The sequence below is a fragment of the Patiria miniata genome, unplaced genomic scaffold, assembly GCF_015706575.1.
Source record: "Patiria miniata isolate m_02_andy unplaced genomic scaffold, ASM1570657v1 HiC_scaffold_29, whole genome shotgun sequence".
NCBI lineage: Eukaryota > Metazoa > Echinodermata > Asteroidea > Valvatida > Asterinidae > Patiria > Patiria miniata.
In genome coordinates this window covers 26,988,436-27,011,733 of record NW_024037068.1, presented here as the reverse complement: position 1 = coordinate 27,011,733, position 23,298 = coordinate 26,988,436, and the positions used below count along the sequence as shown (strand labels likewise).

Sequence of the window (23,298 nt, the reverse complement as noted above, 5' to 3'; positions counted from 1 at the left end):
TTTAGTTTTAGCGCCATCGGACAAATGGTTTTCGAACTACCGCTCGGCATTGTTTGGAAAATTTGGTCAAAACAGGGTGGCCACCAATTTTCGAATGATCACATCTCCATAATGTGTGTGCCAACTTGGATGTTCTTGGGTTTTTTTGAAAGGTTACATGATAAGAAATCCAAATTTACCATTTTTTTTTATATCGGAGTTATTTGAAGTTTGATGATCTTTTGATCTTTACTTTGACCTTTACTTTGACCTTGTGGATCATGTGACCTTGAAATGAACTTCAATGAAAATTATACCTCACCATGTTTTCTACAAAATATCCAAAAATTGGAGGTATAATATTTTTTGTTTGGTTTATGGCTTATGTCAAAGTTGGCACATGTGTTGCAAAATGTGATATCCCTATACATGTACACATTTCAGGGACAAACAAAATCCCTGATTTAAATCCATGAGTACACTGCAGGGACAAAAAAATCCCTACTTTAAATCCACTAGTACACTGCATAGGGATATTACATTTTGCAAGATGTATGCCAACTTTGAAATGAAATACAAACCAAAAAAAATATATATACCCATAATGTTTAAATATTTTGTAGAAAACGCGGTGGGGTCTAATTTTCATCAAGTTCATATCAAGGTCAGGTGATCTACAAGGTTAAAATCAAGGTAAAAAACTTTAAAATGAGTTTATAAAATTCAATATGAAAATTCAAGGCCTCCCTCAAATCACAAAATTTGTCAAATTGTTGTTACATCGTAAACTAACATCTCCAAAATTTTATTTATTTTTTTTAAAATTGGCAATTTAAAGTAAACGGTAATTTTGTTAAGCATTTTCTCTGTGCCACCTGATGACTGGACCTTTTTTTATTTTGGTTTCTAACTCATTTTAAAGTTTGCATGTGTTGCAAAATGTGATATCCATATGTAGTGTACTAGTGGATTTAAAGTAGTGATTTGTTTTGTCGCTGCAGTGTATTTGTGGATTTAAATCAGGGAATTTTTTGTCCCTGAAATGTGTACATGTATAGAGATATTACATTTTGCAACATGTATGCCAACTTTGACATGAGGTAGAAACTAAACAAAAAATACCATACCCAAAATTTTTGGATATTTTGTCGAAAACATGGTGGGTTATAATTTTCATCGAAGTTCGTCTCTAGGTACGTGATCCACAAGGTCAAATTCAAGTTCAAAGTAAAGGTCAAAAGGTCATCATACTTCAAATTACTTTGACATGAAAAGTAATGATACATTTGGATTCCTTATGAGGTTACCTTAATTTTAAAGGGAATATACAACATTTGCAAACATCGAAAAATAAAACTACCAAGTTTTTGCGAAATACCTTAATAGGACGTTGGTAAATGACAGTCTAAAGCATCCTGTAAAATTATGGCACCTGGTATACTGTCATTTTCAAGAAAAGTGGTATTTTTGTATCAATTTCCAACGCTGATCGGCCGATCAGCGTTGGAAACAACTGGCTTTTTTTTCAAATACTGGCCCCAATTGACTATTGCACTTGTTTGCAATCGATTACAAACCTATGAACGGGCACGAGCCAGCTAGACTGGTTCCCTGACCTTACAATTCCCCAATGTATGTAAACTGCTCTGTTTCTTCTTATATGGAGTCAGGGAACCAGACTACAGGTAAATGATCGTTTTTCTTGGTTTTTATAGCATTTTCGAACCCAAAACCTCCAAAAAGTCAGTGTAACTATATTTGCTTTATATTTCCAATCCCCCAATTCCATCCATTTCTGAAAATTACAGCAAAAGCAAATGATGTATATTCCCTTTAAAAGCAAGCAAAAACAACTAATATATTTAACTAACACATTATGGAGATATCATTTGAAAATTGGTGGCCATGCCCATTTTGACAATTTGCCAAACAATGGGGTGTGGTAGCTTGAAAACTGTTTGTGTGATGGTGCTAAAACTTAAAATTCCAGCTTTTTTAGCCTAAATTACTTCACATACTAAATACGGGGAAACAAGGGTTTAACCCATTGGGTGATTTGACATGGATAACCCAAGTGTGAAAAATGATTCTGTTTGTTGAAAGTACATGTAATCCCAATTAATGCTCATTCAAAATTATAAGGTAGCACTGGAAATACTCAATTTAAGGTAGACAATTAGGCTGCAAAAATTCAAATTATGTTAGGTCAGTGTAAAAACAAGTGTTTTTCTTTTGTTTGCCGTAATATGACTTAAATGAGGAAGTTGTTGGATGTAGTGAAAAACTTTAAAATGAGTTTATAAAATTCAAAATGAAGATTAAAGGCCAAATAGTATATAAGAATACAACACATAACTCAGTATAATATGTTAACAATCATTTGACAATTACAGTAAACAGTTTAATGGGGGGCGTTATCATAACTTGCAATGACTTTTCAGGTAGCGTTGTGTTTTAATCAAAGGAGATAGTTGTGATCTTGTTATCAGATACGGTTATGTTACAGGTGAATGGTATGTTTTGTTGTAAGGTCTTTTCTGCATCTTCTTCTGGTACACTGAACAATGCAGCCAATTGTTCTTTCTCAATGAGATAAGAGGGGTACCTCTCTTGGTCTGTTGTCACTTGAAATGCACTGGTATCCCACTCCAGAACTTCGAAACCAATGACTGTTGTTGTTTCTTTCATCTGTGTGATATCAAGTTTCTGTGGAATAAAACAAAAATATTTTAAGTGCAAAGTTCACTTGTTGAAAGACTGTCCAAAAAAAGAAAACTTTACATGCATGGAACTGATATATTAACTTAAACTCCATGTGACTTTTTGCTAGGATGTAGTCTCAATCCAACAAAATGCTGCAATTGGCCTCATGAAAAAATAGGATGTACCAGTAGCCTGAATCGTGCAAATTCTTGCATTATTTCTTGAATATAGTCTGTGGAGGAATGACCAATGCCTAAATCCTGGGAAATTCTGCAGCAGTGACTGTTAATATGTTGAGTTTTGGCCAGTGACATTATGGAGCATTACTATGAAAGATTTCAAGAATAATTCAGGGTTATTACAAGTGTATTATACTAGTCCTCTGGAGGCGAGAATCAACTCCCACCCAGTTATTTTTTTTGGTAACTGTACCCCTTGATTTTCCATGATTGGAGTAGTGATTGTCATGATTGATAGTTTTGGGCAATGTTTATAGCCTTGTGCAACTGGCACAAATATTTCTGAGGTGATTGTTTTTCTTCATCTCTATATTAGTTTTTCTTTCTACCAGATGTTATTGGTTAACATTGTAAAAAAGAGTTTTCATAGTTGTTTAAAGTTGTTAGTGTGTTCAGCGTTGTTAAACTTTCATTGTTCTTGTTGGCCATATTCTGGGTCTTAAATGACTCTTCAGCTCCTACATGCTAGGATGTGTTGTTTAGGTTAACTGGTGCTTTTTGCCACCCATCCTTTATTCCTGCCAGCAAGCCTTAACCCTAAAAAGGGCTGGGTTATTTTGGTCATCTCTCAGCCAAGGGGGGGGGGGGTTCCAGATTGCGCCCCACTCCCCCAAGATCTCGGTCATTGACAAACATTTTTGAAACTCAGTACATGCATAGAGCAACTTTTCCTTAACATACCCAAGAAATTTCATAGGTCACAGGTTTTGGAATTATGGGTAATTAATTATTCATATGTATGAATGGCAATTTCTGTTCTGTGTGTATGATGGAAACATTTTTGCTATGTGGCAACCTGTGGTCCGATTTTTATGTTTTTGGTATCAAAAGATGCGCAAAGCTTGAGGCTAAAAAGTCATAACAGGTCGGGTTGCGTAAAAAATTTTTGTAGAGGTTATCACAGAAAATGTTGAGGGGATTCCGCTCCCTTCCCCCGGCCCTTTTAGGGTTAAGGAATTAAGGACGTAATCCTATTCATGTGGCAGTACATTCAAAGAGGTCAGAGGTCAGGTGATTGAGTGGGAAGAGGATTTGTTCTTTAAAAACTGGTGAAGGCGCCCCGATAGGCAGCATAATGCAAGTTGATTCTCATGTCTGGAGGACTTCTCGATTATACTGCAGGTAAGTAACCTTTGCATAATTAATGATTTCATTTGAAGATACGTACATTGCACATACAGTATAGTCCAATAGCCAGGGGTCGATTGTTTTTGGAAATGACCAAGTGTTTAGTGGGTATTTTTGGAAAGGGTACACCTTGGGGAATTCGCATTGGCTAGTCTTATGGTTCTCTGGCGGTGGACCTGAACACCAGGAGCAGATAAGTGACGTCACATAAGCAGTATTTAGGACATGCAACAGCCGTCAGGTCAGTAATGGATAGACTGTGTTCGCAGAACGCACGTACTACTGACCCAGCGGCTATTGGATGGCGCACTCATCGCTGTGCAGGCAGCGCAGCACTGAGAAGAATACAAGTCGTATGTTTACGTTTTATTACCTTTTTAAATGATTTCATATCAATAGACGAGTATTTAGTGGAGATGTCTACTGGTAAGTACTTTGAACAGCATGTTCGAACATTTTATTACATAAATGTAAGTGTTGGTTGCCTTTTTTGGACCACAGATAAATCATTATAAGACAAACATAACTTGGTAATTTAACTTCCAACCTACAAACAAACACAACTTGTCGAAAGTTTATTCAGTAACCAAATTGGGTTGGCTTTCACTTCTGAATCTTGTACACGTGGACTCATTGAACTTGTTTGAGGGATCGAGTTCTAAACTTGTTGGCTGTCTTTTTCACCTCTAATATGGTCTTCTGCTTATTTAGATGACCTGGAAAGTTACTGTACAGCCCTCCTTTTGTGTCCAAGGGTGGATCTGGGGATCCAAAATAATTTGGTTAAACTGGTCAGAATATTGTCTCAGATCGCACCTACAGAACATCAAGGGCGGATCCAAGGGGGGGGCAAAAAGGGGCCATGGTGCCTCTGCCCCCCCCCAAACGAAACCATTTTTTTCTTTTTTTTATGTGACATCGCAAAAAGGCAGGCAATGAGTACATCACCATCTTTTCCTCAAAAAAAAAAATTAGTTAAAGTGTCAGAAATTGCCTCAGATCGCACCACAGAGCATCTAGAATCTGAACATTTTTTGGGGCCCCCTTAAGTGGGTCGTGAACCCCACGCCGAATTTTTTTGACCCACTTTTTTGCTTGGGGGACCAACATTTTTTTTGGCCCCCCAAAAAAATTGTGTTCTGGATCCGCCCTTGCAGAACATCTGGAATCTAAAAAAAAAATTTGGTGGCCCTGAACCCCCTTCCGTAATTTTTGGACCTTTTTTTTAGGGTGACCAAAATTAAATGTGTTCTGGATCCGCTCTTGTTTTTATCAAAGTGTACCACATGTTGAAATTGGGACCAAAATACAGAACATAAGATTAAGTAAACAATCTTAGCCTAGACTTCGGAGAAGCATACAAGGTACGTTGTTTTCTCCTGTCATATGGGTCCTTTGCTAAGGACCTTTTGTTTTGCTTCCCTGACAAATTACTAGGCAGGTTTGGGATTATAAAGCAACCTAGTACCATTATTGAAATAATTCTGTTTGACTTAGCTCATGTAGATTCGTTTCTAGTGTTAAAGTTCAGGTTCTGAAGAGTTTTACTATGGATTAAGCGGGAGCTGCTGCTGCTGCTGCTGCTTGACAGCATACACAGTGAAATTATCCTCATCATAATGATCCCGGAGGTGAGATATTCTATTCATATGGGCGATTCTTTGGTAACAGAATTACGCCCATTTGTCACTTTGTCAAGGATTATTCTTTCCCAAGAAAATATGTTCTATGCTAGGCAACTAATCTAACCATGGAAAGGGAGCCAAGACCCAATAGAATTGATTGATTGCTAAAAAGAATCGTACAAGATTAGCCTTTATGGGGCAGAGCTTAATATCGGTAACGGAATTATGGAGGGAGGACAAGCATATTTGAGTTCTCGCATAAATTAATAAAACTCTCTGAAGTTTTGAAATTATAAAAATGGACACTATTTGTTATTTGTAGAGTTCAGGGTTGTTGTTAACTACAATGTAGATCAAAGTTGAAAAAATAATCACTCGTTTCATAATTTGCATTTTAATCACGGTTATGGAATTACGCCTGGGAGGTAACAGAATTACGTCATAGGTTTACATGTAATAGGTATTATGCAATACATTAACATTGAATTCAACTTAAACTCACCACAATACAAATTTTAAAAGTTTATAAAATGGCACCAGGGGAAAGCTACATATCATATAGGTGAAAATTAGCAGATAAATTGTGAATGTAGGCCTAAACATGTCTGGGCTTAATTTTTTTATGTCAAAGGTCAAGGTCAAATGAAAGCAGTCTGGTGATGGCTGCATTGCTGGTTAGCAGATTTTAGAAATGAAATTCAACATTGAAATTCAACGACGATTTTGTACTCCGATTGTAGACGAGGGGCAAACTTTTTGCTGCATCATGTACTCATTTGAATTTGATGACCGTTACCGGCATTTTTCAAAACTCGGCGTGGTCTTCGTTCGGCTGCCTGCCAACAGTGCTATTTGGGTGCCTTTAAACTTTGAAGATTCAATGTCAACATTAGTCAATGTTTTCTGACAGAAATATCCAACTGTATATTCACATACAATGTACTTTAACTAAGTACATGTAATTTAGTATTTAAAGTTATATTGTCCAAGATTACATGCAAATTATAATCTCCTATTCAATATGTCATGTACATAATCTGGAGGAAATGTGCATACTTTGTGCATGCGTAATTCTGTTACTGTAATTCCGTTACTGTTTCATAATTCCGTTACCACTTGCAAAAATGCCAACAAATTACTATTTAAAAGTTTTTATTTTTGATTTATGTTTATAGTAGGGTCTTTTCTCAACATACATGATTTGAAGGGAAAAAAAATAGATTGTGAAATAAGTAACTTTTGCCATTTTTTTCAGTAACGGAATTACATGCTAATTTTGACATTTTTACATGAAGGCCTACAGTACCATATATATTTATAGGAATTTTTTAATGACCCTTAATGGAGTAATGTTAGTAACTTGTAACATTATAAAATACATCAAACCTTTTCCTTGTAATTCAGAAAGAAATACATACACAAAATTTTATTTTCTTACCAAATCTGAACGTTTTTAATCATAAATTGCAAAAATCACTGTTTTTACCAGAAATATGTATTTTTTTTTCAATTTCGTTTTTTGAACTGAATTCCCCATTTAAAAAAATGGGGAATTCCCCATTCTCCAACCGTACGTCCTAAAGGTGGAAACATTGCTTGTTAAGGTATAGTCAAACTTAATATTTGTGAGATTAATAAGTCCTATGCAAATTAATGAAGGGGGTTTACTACTGCATTACTCCAAACGTTCATACAAACGTTGGAAATATAGATTAAGGTTATATTCAAATTAGAACTATAAATACTTAATACATTTTCAATCATTCTGTCAATTGGTTTTAAGGGCGAATGTGCCCAAATGTGTGTGGCAAGCGTGCCAAGTTTAATGTTATGTGTGGCAAGCGTGCCAAGTATTCAGGACAAGCATGTCCAAATCTATGTGTGGCAAGCGTGCCAAGTTTAAGGTTATGTGTGGCAAGCGTGCCAAGTTTTCAGGACAAGCGTGTCCAAATCTATGTGTGGTAAGCGTGCCAAGTTGGCGGGGGACATGGGGAGATAAATGATTGGGTATATGTACTGGGTAACCATTGTTTTCCATCTCAGAATTCGCAATGTTGACTTCTACAAACTGCTAAGTTTAAGGGCCATTGGCCTTATGTTTTATTGTTGATATATAATAAAAGCAGTTGTTAAGCTGTACCAGAATCACAACAAGGTCCAATTTTGTTTTTCATGTGAGTTGTCTGAGAGTAAATATAGTGTAGGCTTTCATTTAAAAATGTCAAAATTAGCACGTAATTCCGTTACTGAAAAAATGGCAAAAGTTACCTATTTCACAAATTTTCTTGTTTTTTTTTCTTCAAATCATGTATGTTGAGAAAAGACCCTACTATAAACATAAATGAAAAATAAAAAGTTTAAAATAGTAATTTTTTGGTATTTTTTTCAAGTGGTAACGGAATTACGAAACGGTAACGGAATTACGGTAACGGAATTACGCATGCACAAAGTATGCACATTTTTTCCAAATTACAATGTATGTACATGACATATTAAATAGGAGATTTGCATGTAACCTAGGACAATAACTTTAAATACTAAATTACTTGTTAAATCATTTCCCTCTTTAATTTGTAAATAATCAGGTGTTCCATTGATATTGTTTACTTTTAGTTTTTCTTTTTTACTATTTAAAAAATGCTAATAGTTGTTTGGATGCTTAAAGGGAATATACAACATTTTCAAACATCAGAAAATAAAACTACCAAGTTTTTACGAAATACCTTACTAGGATGTTGGTAAATGACAGTTTAAAGCATCCTGTAAAATTATGGCACCTGGTGTGAAGTAATTTTCAAGAAAATTATATTTTTGTATACATTTCCAACGGTGGTCGGCCGACCACCGTTGGAAAAACCTAACTATTTTTCAACTACTGCTCCAACTTTACAAAAACTCTTTCCAGTCAAAATTTTGTTTGCTATTTGTTACATGTTCATGAACGGGTGCAGGCCAGCTAGTCTGGTTCCCTTACCCTCCAATTTTCCGGCATCTATAAATTGATCCATTTTACCTTTAGTGGAGTCAAGGAATCAGACTACTTGAACAGTTTTGTTTTTCTTGGTTTTTCCAGCATTTTCGAACGCAAAACTTCAAACATGTCAGTGTAACAATATTTGATCTAAATACTGACCCCTCAAATAGTTCATTTCTTGAAATTACAGCAAAAGCCAATGATCTACATACATTCCCTTTATGTAAATACATGTATTGCCAAAGCCGTTGTCTGGTACCCACAGAAAATATATTCCACAACAAGTATATGAAAGTTGAGCACCAGACTGTACTTGTACTTCTACTTGGCATAACTTAACATCTTCCCTTGCTCAGAAATGCCAACCAGTGCAGTTTTATTGTATTTTCCACAATAAACTAGTGAAATACGATAATACAATTGTTCATAGTAAAATTCGATTTTCGGTACAAAGAAATATATATACATTGCTTTCATTTGACCTTGACCTTTGACCTAAATAATGAAGCCCAGACATGTTTAGGCCTACATTTACATTTTGATCTGCCAATTTTTCATTTAGCTTTCTCCTTGTGGCATTTTATAAACTTCTAAAATTTGTATTGTGATGAGTTTATGTTGAATTCAATGTAAAAGTATTGCATTTACCTATTACATGTAAACCTATGGCGTAATTCCAGACACAACGGCTGTTGCATGTCCTTATATCCCTACTAATGTGACGTCACTTATGTGCTTCTGGTATCCAGGTCCACCGCCAAGGAACCATAAGACTTATAGCTAATTCGAATTTCCCAAGGTGTACCCTTTTCAAAAATACCCACTAAATATTTGGTCATTTCCAAAAAATAAACGACACCTGGCTTTTGGACTAGTAGTATCGGAGTACTGGAACCAGAACGAGTTTGAGTGTTCATCCAATGGGTACTTGTAATCAGTGCTGTGTGTGTTAAAATATATGATGAAGTCAGTAATCAAGTGGACAGTCAAATGAACATACCTTTACAGTGGTCAGACCAGTTGTTGAAAGATACACTTCATTTCTGAATTCTGAAGTAACAGTGTTGGTTACTTGAAGTATTTCACCATCTTTCACTTCTTGATCCACAAAGCTCCTCCATAGTGCGATTCTACAGGTACTGTCGTGAGATTTCAGAGTGATATTCTTCACTTTTGTTTGACGTCCATTAGAGATAACCGTCTGTGGCACCTCTTGCTAAAAGAAAGAGAAAAAAATACAGGTATGTTGTTAGAGTTGTTTTACTGAGAGAAAAATAGTAACAGGGACATTGTCAATTACAATGTACCAGTAAGTTGATTGACATTTATTGAAATAGTCGATTTTTTTTGAAGAAAATAATTGCAGAAGTATGCATATCATGTGTTTCTCTATTTTTTAATATTGAAGATTTGTAATATTCAAGAGATATTTTTAGTGCAGATATTCTAGGGTGCAAAAGAAAAAAAACATCAGTTTAGGCTGAATTACTCAATAAGCACTATAGTAAAGATTTTTTTTATTTCTGTACGTAGGTGTATATGTTTTGCAAAGGTACATTTAGATAGGTATCATTATGTAGAATAAAAAGAAGTGGAAAAATAATTTGTTTTCACAATATTTTTTTCATGGAAATAAGCTGTCTAAATTCAGTTACTAAATTTAAACAGCCAAATTTTATTTCTTATCCAAGTCATATCATCTGGAAATGATTTATCTTTAACTTATCACGATGACGTTCATCTTTGACCTTTCAACCCCCAAACCAATTCAAACTTGCCTAATCCCAAGGGCAACCCAACTATTTGACATACCCAAATGGAGCTTGTTGGATTGAGCAGTATAAGGCCTTATATATTTCTGTTGAAATCTGTGGGATTCAGCAGGCAACTAAATGTGATAACATAGTTGGATCCTGTTTTTAGCATTTAGCACGGTTTAGCAGGGTAGTCCAAAGGAACCCTTAGGGGGTTGTATAGGGATACCAGTGTTGTATTTGGGGGGGGGGCAGAAGGGTCACTGTATATGAACAAGAATACATGATTTTTTGACAGAAAAGATTATAAAATATTGTAAAATGTTTGGTTAGATATGCTAAAAAACAGACAGATTTGTACTTACACCAATAACTTTGCCCTTCACAGATACCATCTTGGATAATGGTGAAGTCGGAATGTCACAGATCTCAATGAATGGTGCTGGTTGGGGGTGCAGAAGTGTTTTTGCTCTTTCAGCAATTTCAGTTGGAACTTCGACTTTCCCTGCAGAAATGACTCGGGTACGTTTCAGGATCAGGATTTGTTGTTGTGGTGACTGTTTGACCATTGGATTAATCAAGGCGATTGAACTGCCTAGGGTCATCTTTGGCAATTTGGAGACATCATACATGATACATTCACAGCAAGTGGTGGAGTCTGCTATGGCAAATTTAATTCCATTTGATGCTGTGGCTTGATCACTGTCTTCTTTGTCACAAATCAGAACTGAGATGTGTTGGGGGTTGGAGTGGTGGTGGTCTAGAATGTCTTGTAGTTTTGGCATCTAAAATATAAAGAGAAAATGAGTATAATGAAAGGTGAAGTTAAAGTAATCTTAATGTCTAGAAATATCAGAAGAAAATTAAGACATGACATCTTTTTACATAATGCCTTTCTTTAGATATGCACTTTTCTATTGGAGTGAAATTGGGTTGCCAGATGAACTAGGGACTATCTACATGTATCACTTAGGAAAGCATACATGTAAAAAAAAAAGTGTGATGTTGTTTGGTCTTAGGCCTACTAAAAAAAAATTAATGCTAACTCCCTAGCATAATTTATAACAAACCATACTCATTCAGACAAATTCCAACACTCATATTTTGTATGTGTGTGTATGTATTTAAAATGTTTATTTCACATGGAAAAGAATGTTAGGCAACCCTTCACATACTTTTTGAGCCAATTTATGGGCACCTCTTTTTTCTTTTGTTATTGCTTTCTAGGCTACATTTCCCAATTGATGTCGCCATTGGAAAGATTCCAATATCTGGTCATCAATAATTTTTATTATAAAGTAAGTGATAACAGGGCTATGTCTTAATAAGTCAAAATTAGCAGGGAAAATATGGAAGTATTTACTAAAAAAAAAAACAATTTCAAATGTTCAGACCAATTTCATAGATAGGGTTTTTGCACAAGATAAGTGATGGCCAGATATATGTGAATGTTTGGTCATCAGTTTTGACATGATCTTACATAGTTTTAATAGGGTAACTGTGCCAGTAAGCAATTGAGTTGGTGATTTTGAAGTTCATACATGTAGTGTGCAATAATAAGCCGACTATGGTCATATGTGGGAAGAAAAAATCAAAATGTAGGTGTCATACCAGTGTTGTAGTACTCATGCTTGTTACTTGTACTCGAGTACTACTCGAGTACTTTTTTTTTAATGTTAAAGTACTCATACTCGAAATGACAGTACTCGTACTCGGGCAGTAAAGTACTCGTACTTGACATATCAAAATTGTACTTGATTATTAAAGAACTCGTAATCGAATAACAGTACTTGGCTGGGGAAAATGTTATAGCTTCACTTATCATAGCCTTATATTATTGATACTTTCAATTTGAAATGGTTGATTGGCTTGAGGAGAAATCAAGATTTCCTGACATTTAACTGAGCTAGCCATGAGTGGGTCTGTATATCGTTCTGACTGGACCTGCGCCAATTACGCACAATAAAACATTTGCTGTATGGCTGCGTATTTGGAAATGCGAGTACGATCATACTCAGATCATATTTGGAAGTACAATTAAGTACTCATACTCGTACTTGTCAGTAGAAATACTCGTACTCAGAGACCCATTCTTGTACTCGGAGGTACAAGTACTTGTACTTGTAGTCGTACTCGGCAACCTAAGTACTCAGCAATACTTGGTACTTGGAAAAAAGTACTTGACTACAACACTGTGTGATACCTTTCGTGTCTGTATGTGAATGGGATTCTACTTTGACTAAATTATTCCATGCAGCTTGAGTGTGTGCTTCGTGAAGTCAAAAACAGTGATGGGTCATGAGTAAAAACTCGCATTTTCCACCACAAAAAGTCTCGCATTATCCAAATCTCAATGGTTCGAAAATGGTTTAGAGTTATGGATCAACCAGATCAACTTTTTCAGTACATTTCTGTTTCAGAAACTGGAATTTGAAAAGCAAGTCTACTGACCCAGAAAAATGGGAGATCATGTAGTGTATAGGGTCCCTGTTTTGTTTGAATCAAATTAGAATCAAGAATTGTTTGTATTACTAAAATATGGCATTGTTAACATAAACCAGACTTCTCTCAATGTAATGACACCTTTTTTGTAATTTTTGAACAGTTTCTTGCATAACAAATTACAATTTTCCAATGCCATTTAAGCTGGTTGGTGTTGGTCTCATGCATGTGCAGTGTGACTTGAATGTTCACTATTCACAGTACATTGCAAGGTGATTGCCATCTTTATTTTCATATTTTTGTTGTTTTTATCATCACTTTACCTCTGAATTTCCCTCAAAAATTAAAAACCCTGCCCTTTATCTAGATGACATACCTGTCTGTATGTTCTTATAGCCAATAACTACTAGTTTGGAAGACAAATAATTAAAAGTGTATTTTGTTCCCATATAGGGGGGCCTATATTATAGGAACGCATAGATACACGATTGCCAAAAAATCACCACATATTTAATTGTGCTGCTGCTTGAAAAGTCAGAGGTGATGAAAATGTCCTTGCTCACCCGTTGGCACACTACTTGATTAACAATGACACAAATTTACATCATTAAAAGGCTCAGAATGCACGTTTCCATAGGCTTAGGATACTAGAATGACTAGGAAGATTAAGCTTAAATATCAAAATATGGAGAGAAGCCTTCTACTTCTAAGGAAAGATTCCCATGGGCATCACTTGTCATCCTGTGCATAAAACCTATGGGACTGGTGTGAAGATTTCAAAGTTTTTTTTTCCAGTAAAACTTCAAAATGTGTCTCTTCTAATTTCAACTTTTTAGGAGATATTACCACTTTTTGATAGCTGATAGTGATAGCTAGGTCATTTAGGCAAAAATTACTGATGTATATAGCCAGATATGGGAATTTTTCCCCAATCTTTTTTTCATGGGTATGGGTGAGCAAACCAGAATCAAAATCTGTATAGCCAACCCTCGCGTGCGTTATCACACACAAAGTGAAGGTAAATGTGTAGAAAAAGGATTGCGTGGCTTTACAGGGACTGACTAGGTATAATGCCCAAATGTGAATTAAAACATTTCATATCCTGTCCCACACAAAATTGTCACTTTTCAAAGGATTGTTTCTCTGTCCCAAACAACCTTTTTCTGCAATAACTCACTCCTAAATATAGATTAATCTTTCCTCTTTCATTACATGTTATTATATTTGCAAAAACGTACCTCACTTCCTGCAAAAACAGAGAAAAAAGTCAGAGCACCACAATTAGCTGATCGTTGTGGGTATCGCCATTTTTAGATTATTTTTGTGTCAGAGAGAGTTATCAAATTTGGTTTGACTGCCCTCTTGTGACAAGGGAAGTTGAGAAATGCTGCCATGTATTGACTACAGAAGATTTCATAGTGTCGGGACTCAGGACAGCATTTGTTTTGTGGAAATCGGTTCAGAAACAAGGATTTTTCGGTACTTTTGTTGTTTTTTGACAAAATTTTAACAAAATTCGTCTGAAGTTACAATTTTACACATAAATATCATGCAGGGTTTCCTTTAAATTCTACATTAATGAATTCCTTGTTCTTTTTTCTGTGGTAAGAAAAGTGCATTGTCTTTCTACCACCAGATCTCGCACTGGGCAAAATTAAGCTTTCAAAAGAAGGGTGACATGATATAATTCAGGAAAAAAGGGTCAGCTGTCGATTGCATGTGTGCAATATACAAGATCAGGTGTATTGTTATGATATTTAATGATATAAATTTATAAACTTATCATGATTAAACAACCATAATTCAGATGTCACTTTTATTGGGAATTGATAATTTCACATGTTCAATGGCCTTTATCAATATCAAATTTGTTGTAAAGCGTATTTTCCAGAGAAGATTACAGTGTTTTTAGTTCAAACTTGCTGAATAAAAGTTAAAAACCTGTATGTTTCTGGTCTGCCTTTCATGGCAAACTACCTGGCAGAGGAGTCTGCGGACTTTGAACATGTTGAAACTTTAATTCAAAAGGTTGTAGGCTTAACCGACTTAGTTGTTACAGAAACAATGCAGCCGTATACCATGTATACAGTTTGCACCATTGAATATGTCTGGTTATAAGGTTTAATTTCATGTATATTTTGCTGTAGTGTAGGCCCTATCTTTTGAAAATTATAATTTTGGGGTATTTTACTTATACTTTAGGCATGTTACTTAGGAGTTAGGGGCGTAGGCTGCTAATCATGCTAATCCTATAGGCCTAGGCTGGCTACCTAGGCTACATTCAAACAGTGGTGAGTAGGCCCCTAATCATGCTAATCTTGCTAATGTTAATTCTTAACTAAGACTAAGTTAAGAAGGTGTTACTTACATTGCAATTAGTCAGTGTTAGTACTAGTAGTGACAATTGTAGGTCTACGCTGTAACAAGGTAATGGAGTAAAAGAACGTGGAATGGTTTGCACACAGTTTATGAACGCTCTAAAAATAATCTTTAAAAAGTAGTACTTAACTGAGATGGCGTATCTTTAAAAATAACCGCGAAATTATTAGGTTGTTAGAATTTGTTTTGAAGGATTTGATGAAACACTTAACTTAGTGTTGTAACTTTGATTTTTTTTTGGTCTGGAAATGATTTGAAAGAGCGTCAATGATTAGTATTTTTATCGTGGTAATTTATTCATCCGCCATGGTAATCAGGAATTTATGTAGAGGGCGCAATGTCATTATGATTTGGCGGTCCAATCACGGATGGTCTCTACACACCAAGTGGTGCATGCAACATCCATCCGGACTATTATTATTATTATTTATTCGGCCAAATTACAAGGTACAACAAGCAATCCACAAAAGTAAAGAAAACTAAACAAAAACAATCCAATCCAAGCTGGCCAGGATTGACAAAAGTATAATAAAACACTGTGACTCGAAAGCCTGTCAATCCTAACTTGAATGGTACATGTAACATACAAAATATATTTGAAAATAGGTATAAAATTCAATGAAAAATAAGACCGCCTTAAAATATTACTAAAAAGATAATTAAATTCAAAAGATTACCAGTTACAACCCTGACCACAGTTTTCTCAAAGGCAAGAATAGCTGGCGTAAAAACCTAACAACATGCAGATTATACAAGACTGGGGAAAAACAGACAAACAAACCAAAACAAAACTAACAAACATAAAACAAAACAAAACAAAACAAAACAAAACAAAACAAAAAAAAAAAACAAACAAACAAACAAACAAACAAACACCCCAACAACCCCCCCCCCCAACAAACAAAGAAACAAGACAAGACAGGATAAGACTAAACAAAATGAAACAAAACAAGTCAAGACAAGACAAGACACAAGACAAGAGACAACATAAGAGACAAGACAAGACAAGACAAGACAAGACAAGACAAGACAAGACAAGACAAGACAAGACAAGACAAGACAAAACAAAACAGGACAGGACAAGACAAGACGAAACAAAACAAAACAAAAACAAACAAACAAACAAGGCAAGACAAGACAAAACAACAACAACCACACAACAACATAATAACACGGAACGAAAGATTGATACAGTAAACAAAATAATTTAAAATGAAATAAAAAATAAAAAATAAATAATAAGCAATAAAAAATGGATAGTGAAAAGTAAAAAATACTTAATTGCAGTTCTAATTTGAGTGAAATAAATGCTACTTTTATTTGTATTTTGTTAATATATGTTTGATTATCAAGAGAGAAAATCTGGGCAGTGAAATAAAAAAAAATAAGATTCATATCTATATTTTATGTTCAGCCAAAATGAAAACTTTTTTAGTGTTCTCTATCTATACAATTAAAAAGAAGTGTTTTTATAATTGATAGTTTTCATAGTAATAGAAATATGTTTCTAATAGGTTAAAACATGGATCGATAAAACACACATTCATTAATGCAATTACGTTCAGACAGGGTGCATGTCACGATGTTACAAGGTGATCGAGGGGGAGAGAGGTCAATGGCCAAAAGGAGAATTTGTAAGAAATTATTCAACTGAACCGACGTAAATATAGTTTTCAATTTTATCAATATTACAGCTGTGTCTTCTCAATGTATAACTTTTAAAGTTTGTCTATGTTCTACCAAAATACTTTGATAAAGCACTTTGAGTTTATGGCGATGAAATTTTGTAATTGTATGGTACTTGAGTTGTCTGAATTCTGTCTATAATTCTTCTCAATGATAGAAGTAGGACTAGGTATGCAGGAATTCAGCGCCGGTCCGGTACTTGAGTTGAAATGAGCGCCCTCATTGGTCAATAGCAGATAACATGTTAATGGCGGTGTTTGCTTGACGACTGCGTGACATTTTCAGCAACCATGCTTCTTTTCTTCACTTCTTATTTTAGTTGTTCAGTTCATTCACTTTCATGATGACTTGATGAGTTGAGCTTAACTATTCCTCCTAGGTAATATGTTCACAACGATTAATGTTTTATTCAATGTTCTAAGAAAGACAGTGGAAAGAATTCCACGAAAAAAATATTGCAAACAGTTGCAATTGACGCAACTTTCGCGATTGTCACATATACATGTATAGGGGCGCGCATACAAACAAAGTGAAGCAATGTGTGGAAAAAGGACCGTGTAGTTTCATGTATGTAAGGGGACTGGCGATACATGGTCTATGGACAGATGGAGAGTGAAGACAATTTTTCTAAGTATTTCTATCAAACTTGGCAATATTTCTCAGTTGGATATTCATGTCTTAATTTATCATCAATTTTTGCAAGAAATGAATCATTAACTGTTTTTTATTAAAGATGATACATAGAATAGTACTACGGCTAGGCCTAGGAGGCTAGGTCTAGTACCAGTATAGGCTTAGACCTAGTATTAGTACTAGGCCTAGGCCTATAGGCCTAATAGGTTATAGGCTAACTTGGGTTATAGGCTTAACTTAAATTTGGAAAGAGTGGTATCAGTTTGCAACATTTTTTACAAATTGTATATTGTTGATGTATCGTGTGTGATAAAAAAAATGCACGCATGTTGCCATGCAAGCATTACCTTCGAAGATTATGGAGGGTATAGTAAAGGATACCGTAACATGGCATGGCACAGCTAACTAATGCCTAGTTAGAGCAAAAGTTTTAACTGAAATTTTACAGAAAGTGAAATTTCATCTACTTATTAACACTTCTGTTGATAAATCACACATTTATGTACCTGTTACAAAGTTAAGGTAAAAGAAAAATCTGTTTTGCCGTGATGTTCCAATTGTATTATGAAGTGTAGGCTACAATGAACTTTTGAAAAGGTTTAACAAAAATTAGAAAATAATTTTCTGATGATAAATTTCTAGTTGGAAATGTAAATTGAGATAATAATGAATCATCAGAATTTATCAACTTTACAGAAATTGTTAAATGTTATTTTTTATTTTTCTGAGATGTATTCAAGTGCGCTGCATTGGGTAACACTAATTTCCGGACACCTCTGTTTTCAATTTTTAAATTAAATTTCATGATACCGAAATAGTTCACAGAAGTAAAATAGCAAGTACATGTAGGCCCTATTCACAGAAGTTAAATGGCAAGTATTAACACGGTAAAAGTGTATTTCACTGTATAAATTTGAAGTTTGTGAACAAAGAAGTTTGGCAACACTGATGTGGAAGGTCAGAGTAAATGTTGAACATCACTACATTTACAGGACCACCACTCATATTTCTTAAAATGACCTGAAAAAAATACCAAAAGTTGTAAATCTGATGAAGAAAAACTATTTCAGGCGGGCATGTCAGAAGTGTAAACTGTTTTTTTTTACTTTTTCTACCATGGCGCATAGACTTTGTGGAGGAAGTTTGACTTGGTGGCCCAATATGGAATTCTTAACAAGATACTACTTCATGTAGTATTGTTGCTAAGTTAAAATTGTGGTAATTTTGTACTTACAAACATACATGTACATGCACTTTTATGAAGTGAGTAATAGCCGTCTAATGTTTAGACTCTAGTTTCATGACAGTATTACTGTTCTGGTACTAGTACTAGTATTAGAAGCCAGTCTAAGTACATGTACTATACATGTACCATCGTTTTCCCAGTTCCGCATTGTTCGTAGTTCCGGATTGCTTCAAATAAAAATCTACCTCTTTTGGATAACTCAAATATGTTTTTATTCTGAGGAAGCGCATTTTGAAATGGACAATGTAAGTTTTTTGATTGACAAAGATCTTTTTGATAAAATCTGTAGAAAAGGAATTTTGGCTAAATTTGCAACTCATATTTTGATATTGTCATGTTATATCATGGTAAAAGATTGTGACTGTGTGAAATTGTGGGTTTCTTTCAGTTGCTGTTTATTCTTGAAAGTATTAGATGTATTTTCAAAAAGACATGTTTTTTTTATTGCAAGCCAACACAAATTAATTTACCTTTTCACAGAAAAGACCAATCCATTAATCCCTGCCCTTTTATATAGCAGTTATAGGTGTGACCTTCATCTACATGTATGTGTGAGTGTTCATGTGACATGTGTACAATGTTCATGTGTATACATTGTACATGCTTGCCTGAAGCTTCTTACTTGGGCTATTTCTATATTATACAAGCTTTACAGGGCAGTGATAAAGTTCACTTTTAAGAGAAGGGATAATTAAAGTAATGTACCCTGTGAAGTACATCACTCATCACCCATCACTCATGTAAACCGAGTATACCGGTACCTGTACACCCCTGAAACAGTACATTTGTATTTGTGGCAGACTTTGTATGGTTGGTTTTGCATTCACAGTTCTCGACCAGTTACAAATCACAATCTATTACTGTAGTATAATAGTAATGGAAAGTTACATTACAGTTGCCATAATAATAATTACAGGATATTTCAAAGGTATTGTTTCATGTACATGTAGGTGATGTGCTTGAAAAATTCATGAAAAATTTCCATATTTAAACAGGATTTATGTGGTGAACATGATTAAGAAAATATCTGTGTAATCATGAAACAGTTCTTCTGATTTGAGGCGTGTGATCACACCCCCATACCATCGCACAGTTCTAAAAGTTCTCGAGAAGTGTGAATAATTGCACGCCTGAATTTCCCTGGACCACAGAATCACACACCTAGAAAATCACACACTTAGAAACATCCAGATGTGCCTTTTCCACACGCGTTCGACTGATGAAATTGTGTAAAAGAATTAACATGCATTCTCATTGAAAGCTTACATTTGTTTTGAAATGATTTTCTTGCAGTGTTTGTGTATCAGACTGATGAGATGGAGGTACACATTTATCATTGGCACAAAGCAAAACATCTTGGGTAAGTTCCTCACAAACAGAATGTCACAAATATAGAACATGAGAGTCAGTCTTGCAACTATGGAAAAACTGTTTACTGCAACTTCAAAAGTATTGATACGATTTTGAGATTGGACAGCATGTGGTTTGATTTCATGTAGTCATAGTCATTTTAGTCACGGTTCTTCCTATATAATTAAGAGGTGATAGATAGAAGGCATTTTGTGCAGAGTTGTCTTAATATGACTTTTGATGATGTCATACTAAAGAATTTTCAATTCAAAACTGGGAATAAGATTGGTTTTTCTGGGATGCTGGTTGATTTATTGTCTCTGATCTGGTGAATGAACTACAACGTTTCTGTGTTTGATGCTTCTGGTGTTTAGACATCATTGATGAGACATGGCTTGATGTGGAAACCGACTGTTCTGAACTAAAGGGAACTTGTTTTTGTGTACACTCAGCCACATAATTATTTTGTGGAGGCAGACTCTTTTTTGTTAAAGCCAGACTTCTTTTTCAGTGTAAAGCAAGACCATCTTCCCAGTGGCGTCACCAGACTTTTCAGTCTGGGGGGGCACAGGGGGGCACCAGCATTTGATGGGGGGGGGGGGGGCACTTAGGTGGATACGGATCGCCGTCCTGGGGGAGGGGTCTAAGGGGAGGGGGTGCCCCCCTCCCCTTTGGAAAATTTTCGCATACGGAGGATGGGCTAGATGCAAAATGGTGCCACATTTGATGCTCATTTGAAGAAAATACGAATTACTGTGCTTCTTTGTCCTTATGAAAAACCAACTCAGATGATGGGAGTTGAATATAACAAAATATATATATATTTTTTTACCAACAAATCTCAGATGGGGGGGGCACTCGGGGGGGCACTAGGTTTTCCAGGGGGGGCACGTGCCCCCCCTGGCCCCCCCTTGGCGACGCCACTGCATCTTCCATGCAGCAGAATTGTTTTTTTCCTGTCACAATCAAACTTTTTTTGCTTGCAGACGAGTTATTTTTGCTTGGGCTGGAGCAAGTATGTTTTCATCTGGAACAAGATTCTTTCAGATGGAACGAGACTAATTGAACTGATCAAGTTGAACCATTTTTCACAACTTGATGGCTTGGCTGATAGACAGATCATTGTCTGGAAGAAGTTGACGGTAAAGTACATGTATTGTCAGTTGACTGTTGTATGACATAAGTTTTTATTTACAAATAACAGGCTTGATCAAATTCCATTTCTGTTTTGACTGTGATAAGGCTTTGAAAGTCTTCTATTTTACATCAGGTTTGTAATGAATGTGCATATTAATTTATCTGCATTGAAATATACACTATCCATACAGTGAACCTTCTGTTTTGTAGGTTACATACTGTATTCTGGGCATAGATTTTACCGCATCTTGGGTATAGATTAATGGTTTTGCATTCTTCCGGAAGTCATTGCTTTTAGTGACATCACTTTGGGTACTTTAATGAAAAATATTTTTGTGAATCTATTAAGCTTCTACTGTTTGATTAATTGCTACAAATATAATCTTCAGTCCCACTCATTTTGGATGGTGTGATGGCACGCACACGCTATATGCCTAAAAGCTTTCTGAGAAATACATGTACAAATAATTGCACACCTGCACTGCACAACATGGTATAAATTGTCATATTTACGGCATAATTATATTTTATGATTGAAATAAAAAAGGACATGTACCAGTATGTTAGTGGAGAAAAAAAAAGTAAGATGAATGTCATAAGTCCAGAATTATACGAGATTGTTTAATATCAGGTTGAACTACAGAAAGATACTGGTATTAAAATCATACATCTAGAAAAATCACCTGTTGAGAATAATTGAGGTGTGTATTTCCTTACACGCCTGTGATTTTAAAATTACGTGGAGTGATTCTTGTTTTCATCACAGAAAAAAATTGGTATGGATGATTGAGAGTTCAGGTTGATGTATGTATTTATCCTGGTATACTTTTATTTGTCTGAAATCTGCAGGTTTTGGATTGGGTTGATCATTGTGCTCCCTGTCTTGCATGCGACATCCTTCTATGCTTCCGCTGCACCGTATTTGTAACAAGTATGTTGCTGAGGTAATATCTTCAAATATAGTACATGTATTGCTTGTTATTTTCACTAGAAATGAACAAGCAATATTTCCTGTGTGTAAAGAACATGATTCTTGTATTAAAACCCTGGATACAGTCAGAAAATCGATGCACAAGATGACAACCATATGCCATCACAAAATAACAAATTACAAAAACATTTTGAAGTTGGTGTACACATGTATCTGTTTTTTGGGTGTGACTTGACAAAAAGTGTACTTTCAAATTAACTGAACAATTTTTTATATTATTATATTAGTTGTGAGTTTTGCAATGCAATATTATTTTGACAAATTGCCCATGGATAAGCTTCATTATCAAATAATTTGAACTTAAAAATTAGGTATGCGAAATGTTTTAATGACAGTAACAGGTGAACAGATCTAGATACATACATGTACATGTATGCACTTTTGCAGTATCATTATAGAACTATGTGTCATTCAGACTCTACTTTAATTGATCAACAAAATATCTGTGTATTCATGAAAATATACCTGTATGAAAGAATTCAAATGCATTGTCATTGAAAGTTTGCATTTTGTTTTGAAATGATTTTCTTGCTGTATTTGTGCATCAGACTGATGAGATGGAGGTACACATTTATCATTGGCACAAAGCTAAATATCTTTGGTGAGATCCCCACAGGCAGAATGTCACAAATATGCAACAGTACTCAATTCTTCTTACCTTGTCTTGACTACCCTGCACACCCCGAGATTCAGAGGCTCCTTCCATTGTGCATACACATACAAGTTGGGAATTTGTGATAGCCATTCCTTCAGAGATGTTTATCATTGCCTTCTTATGCAGACAACAATCCTTGATCATGCCTTGAAAATTCACAAAGAATTTCCATATTTAAGAGGACTTATGTGCTGAACATGACAATTAATCCTTGACTACAGTATGCCTTGAAAATTCATGAAGAATTATCATATTTAACAGGATTTATGTGGTGAGTGTAATGAAGAAAATGTCTTTTTAAAAGAATTCAAATGCATTCTTATTGAAGGTTTACATTTTGTTTAGAAATAATTTTATTGCTGTACTTGTGTATTAAA

The 23,298-nt window shown here is 35.1% G+C and overlaps 1 protein-coding gene across 1 annotated transcript; it reads right to left on the bottom strand.

Annotated features, from left to right (window-relative positions):
- Nucleotides 1-2,433: 2,433 nt before the first annotated feature.
- On the bottom strand, nt 2,434-22,972 carry LOC119735339. The gene is made up of 4 exons (XM_038209034.1): nt 22,925-22,972; nt 10,768-11,187; nt 9,649-9,864; nt 2,434-2,685 (listed from the first exon to the last, which is right to left on the bottom strand). The coding sequence occupies exons 1-4, from the start codon at nt 22,970-22,972 to the stop codon at nt 2,434-2,436; spliced, it is 936 nt and encodes a 311-aa protein (XP_038064962.1).
- Between the last annotated feature and the right edge of the window lie 326 nt (nt 22,973-23,298).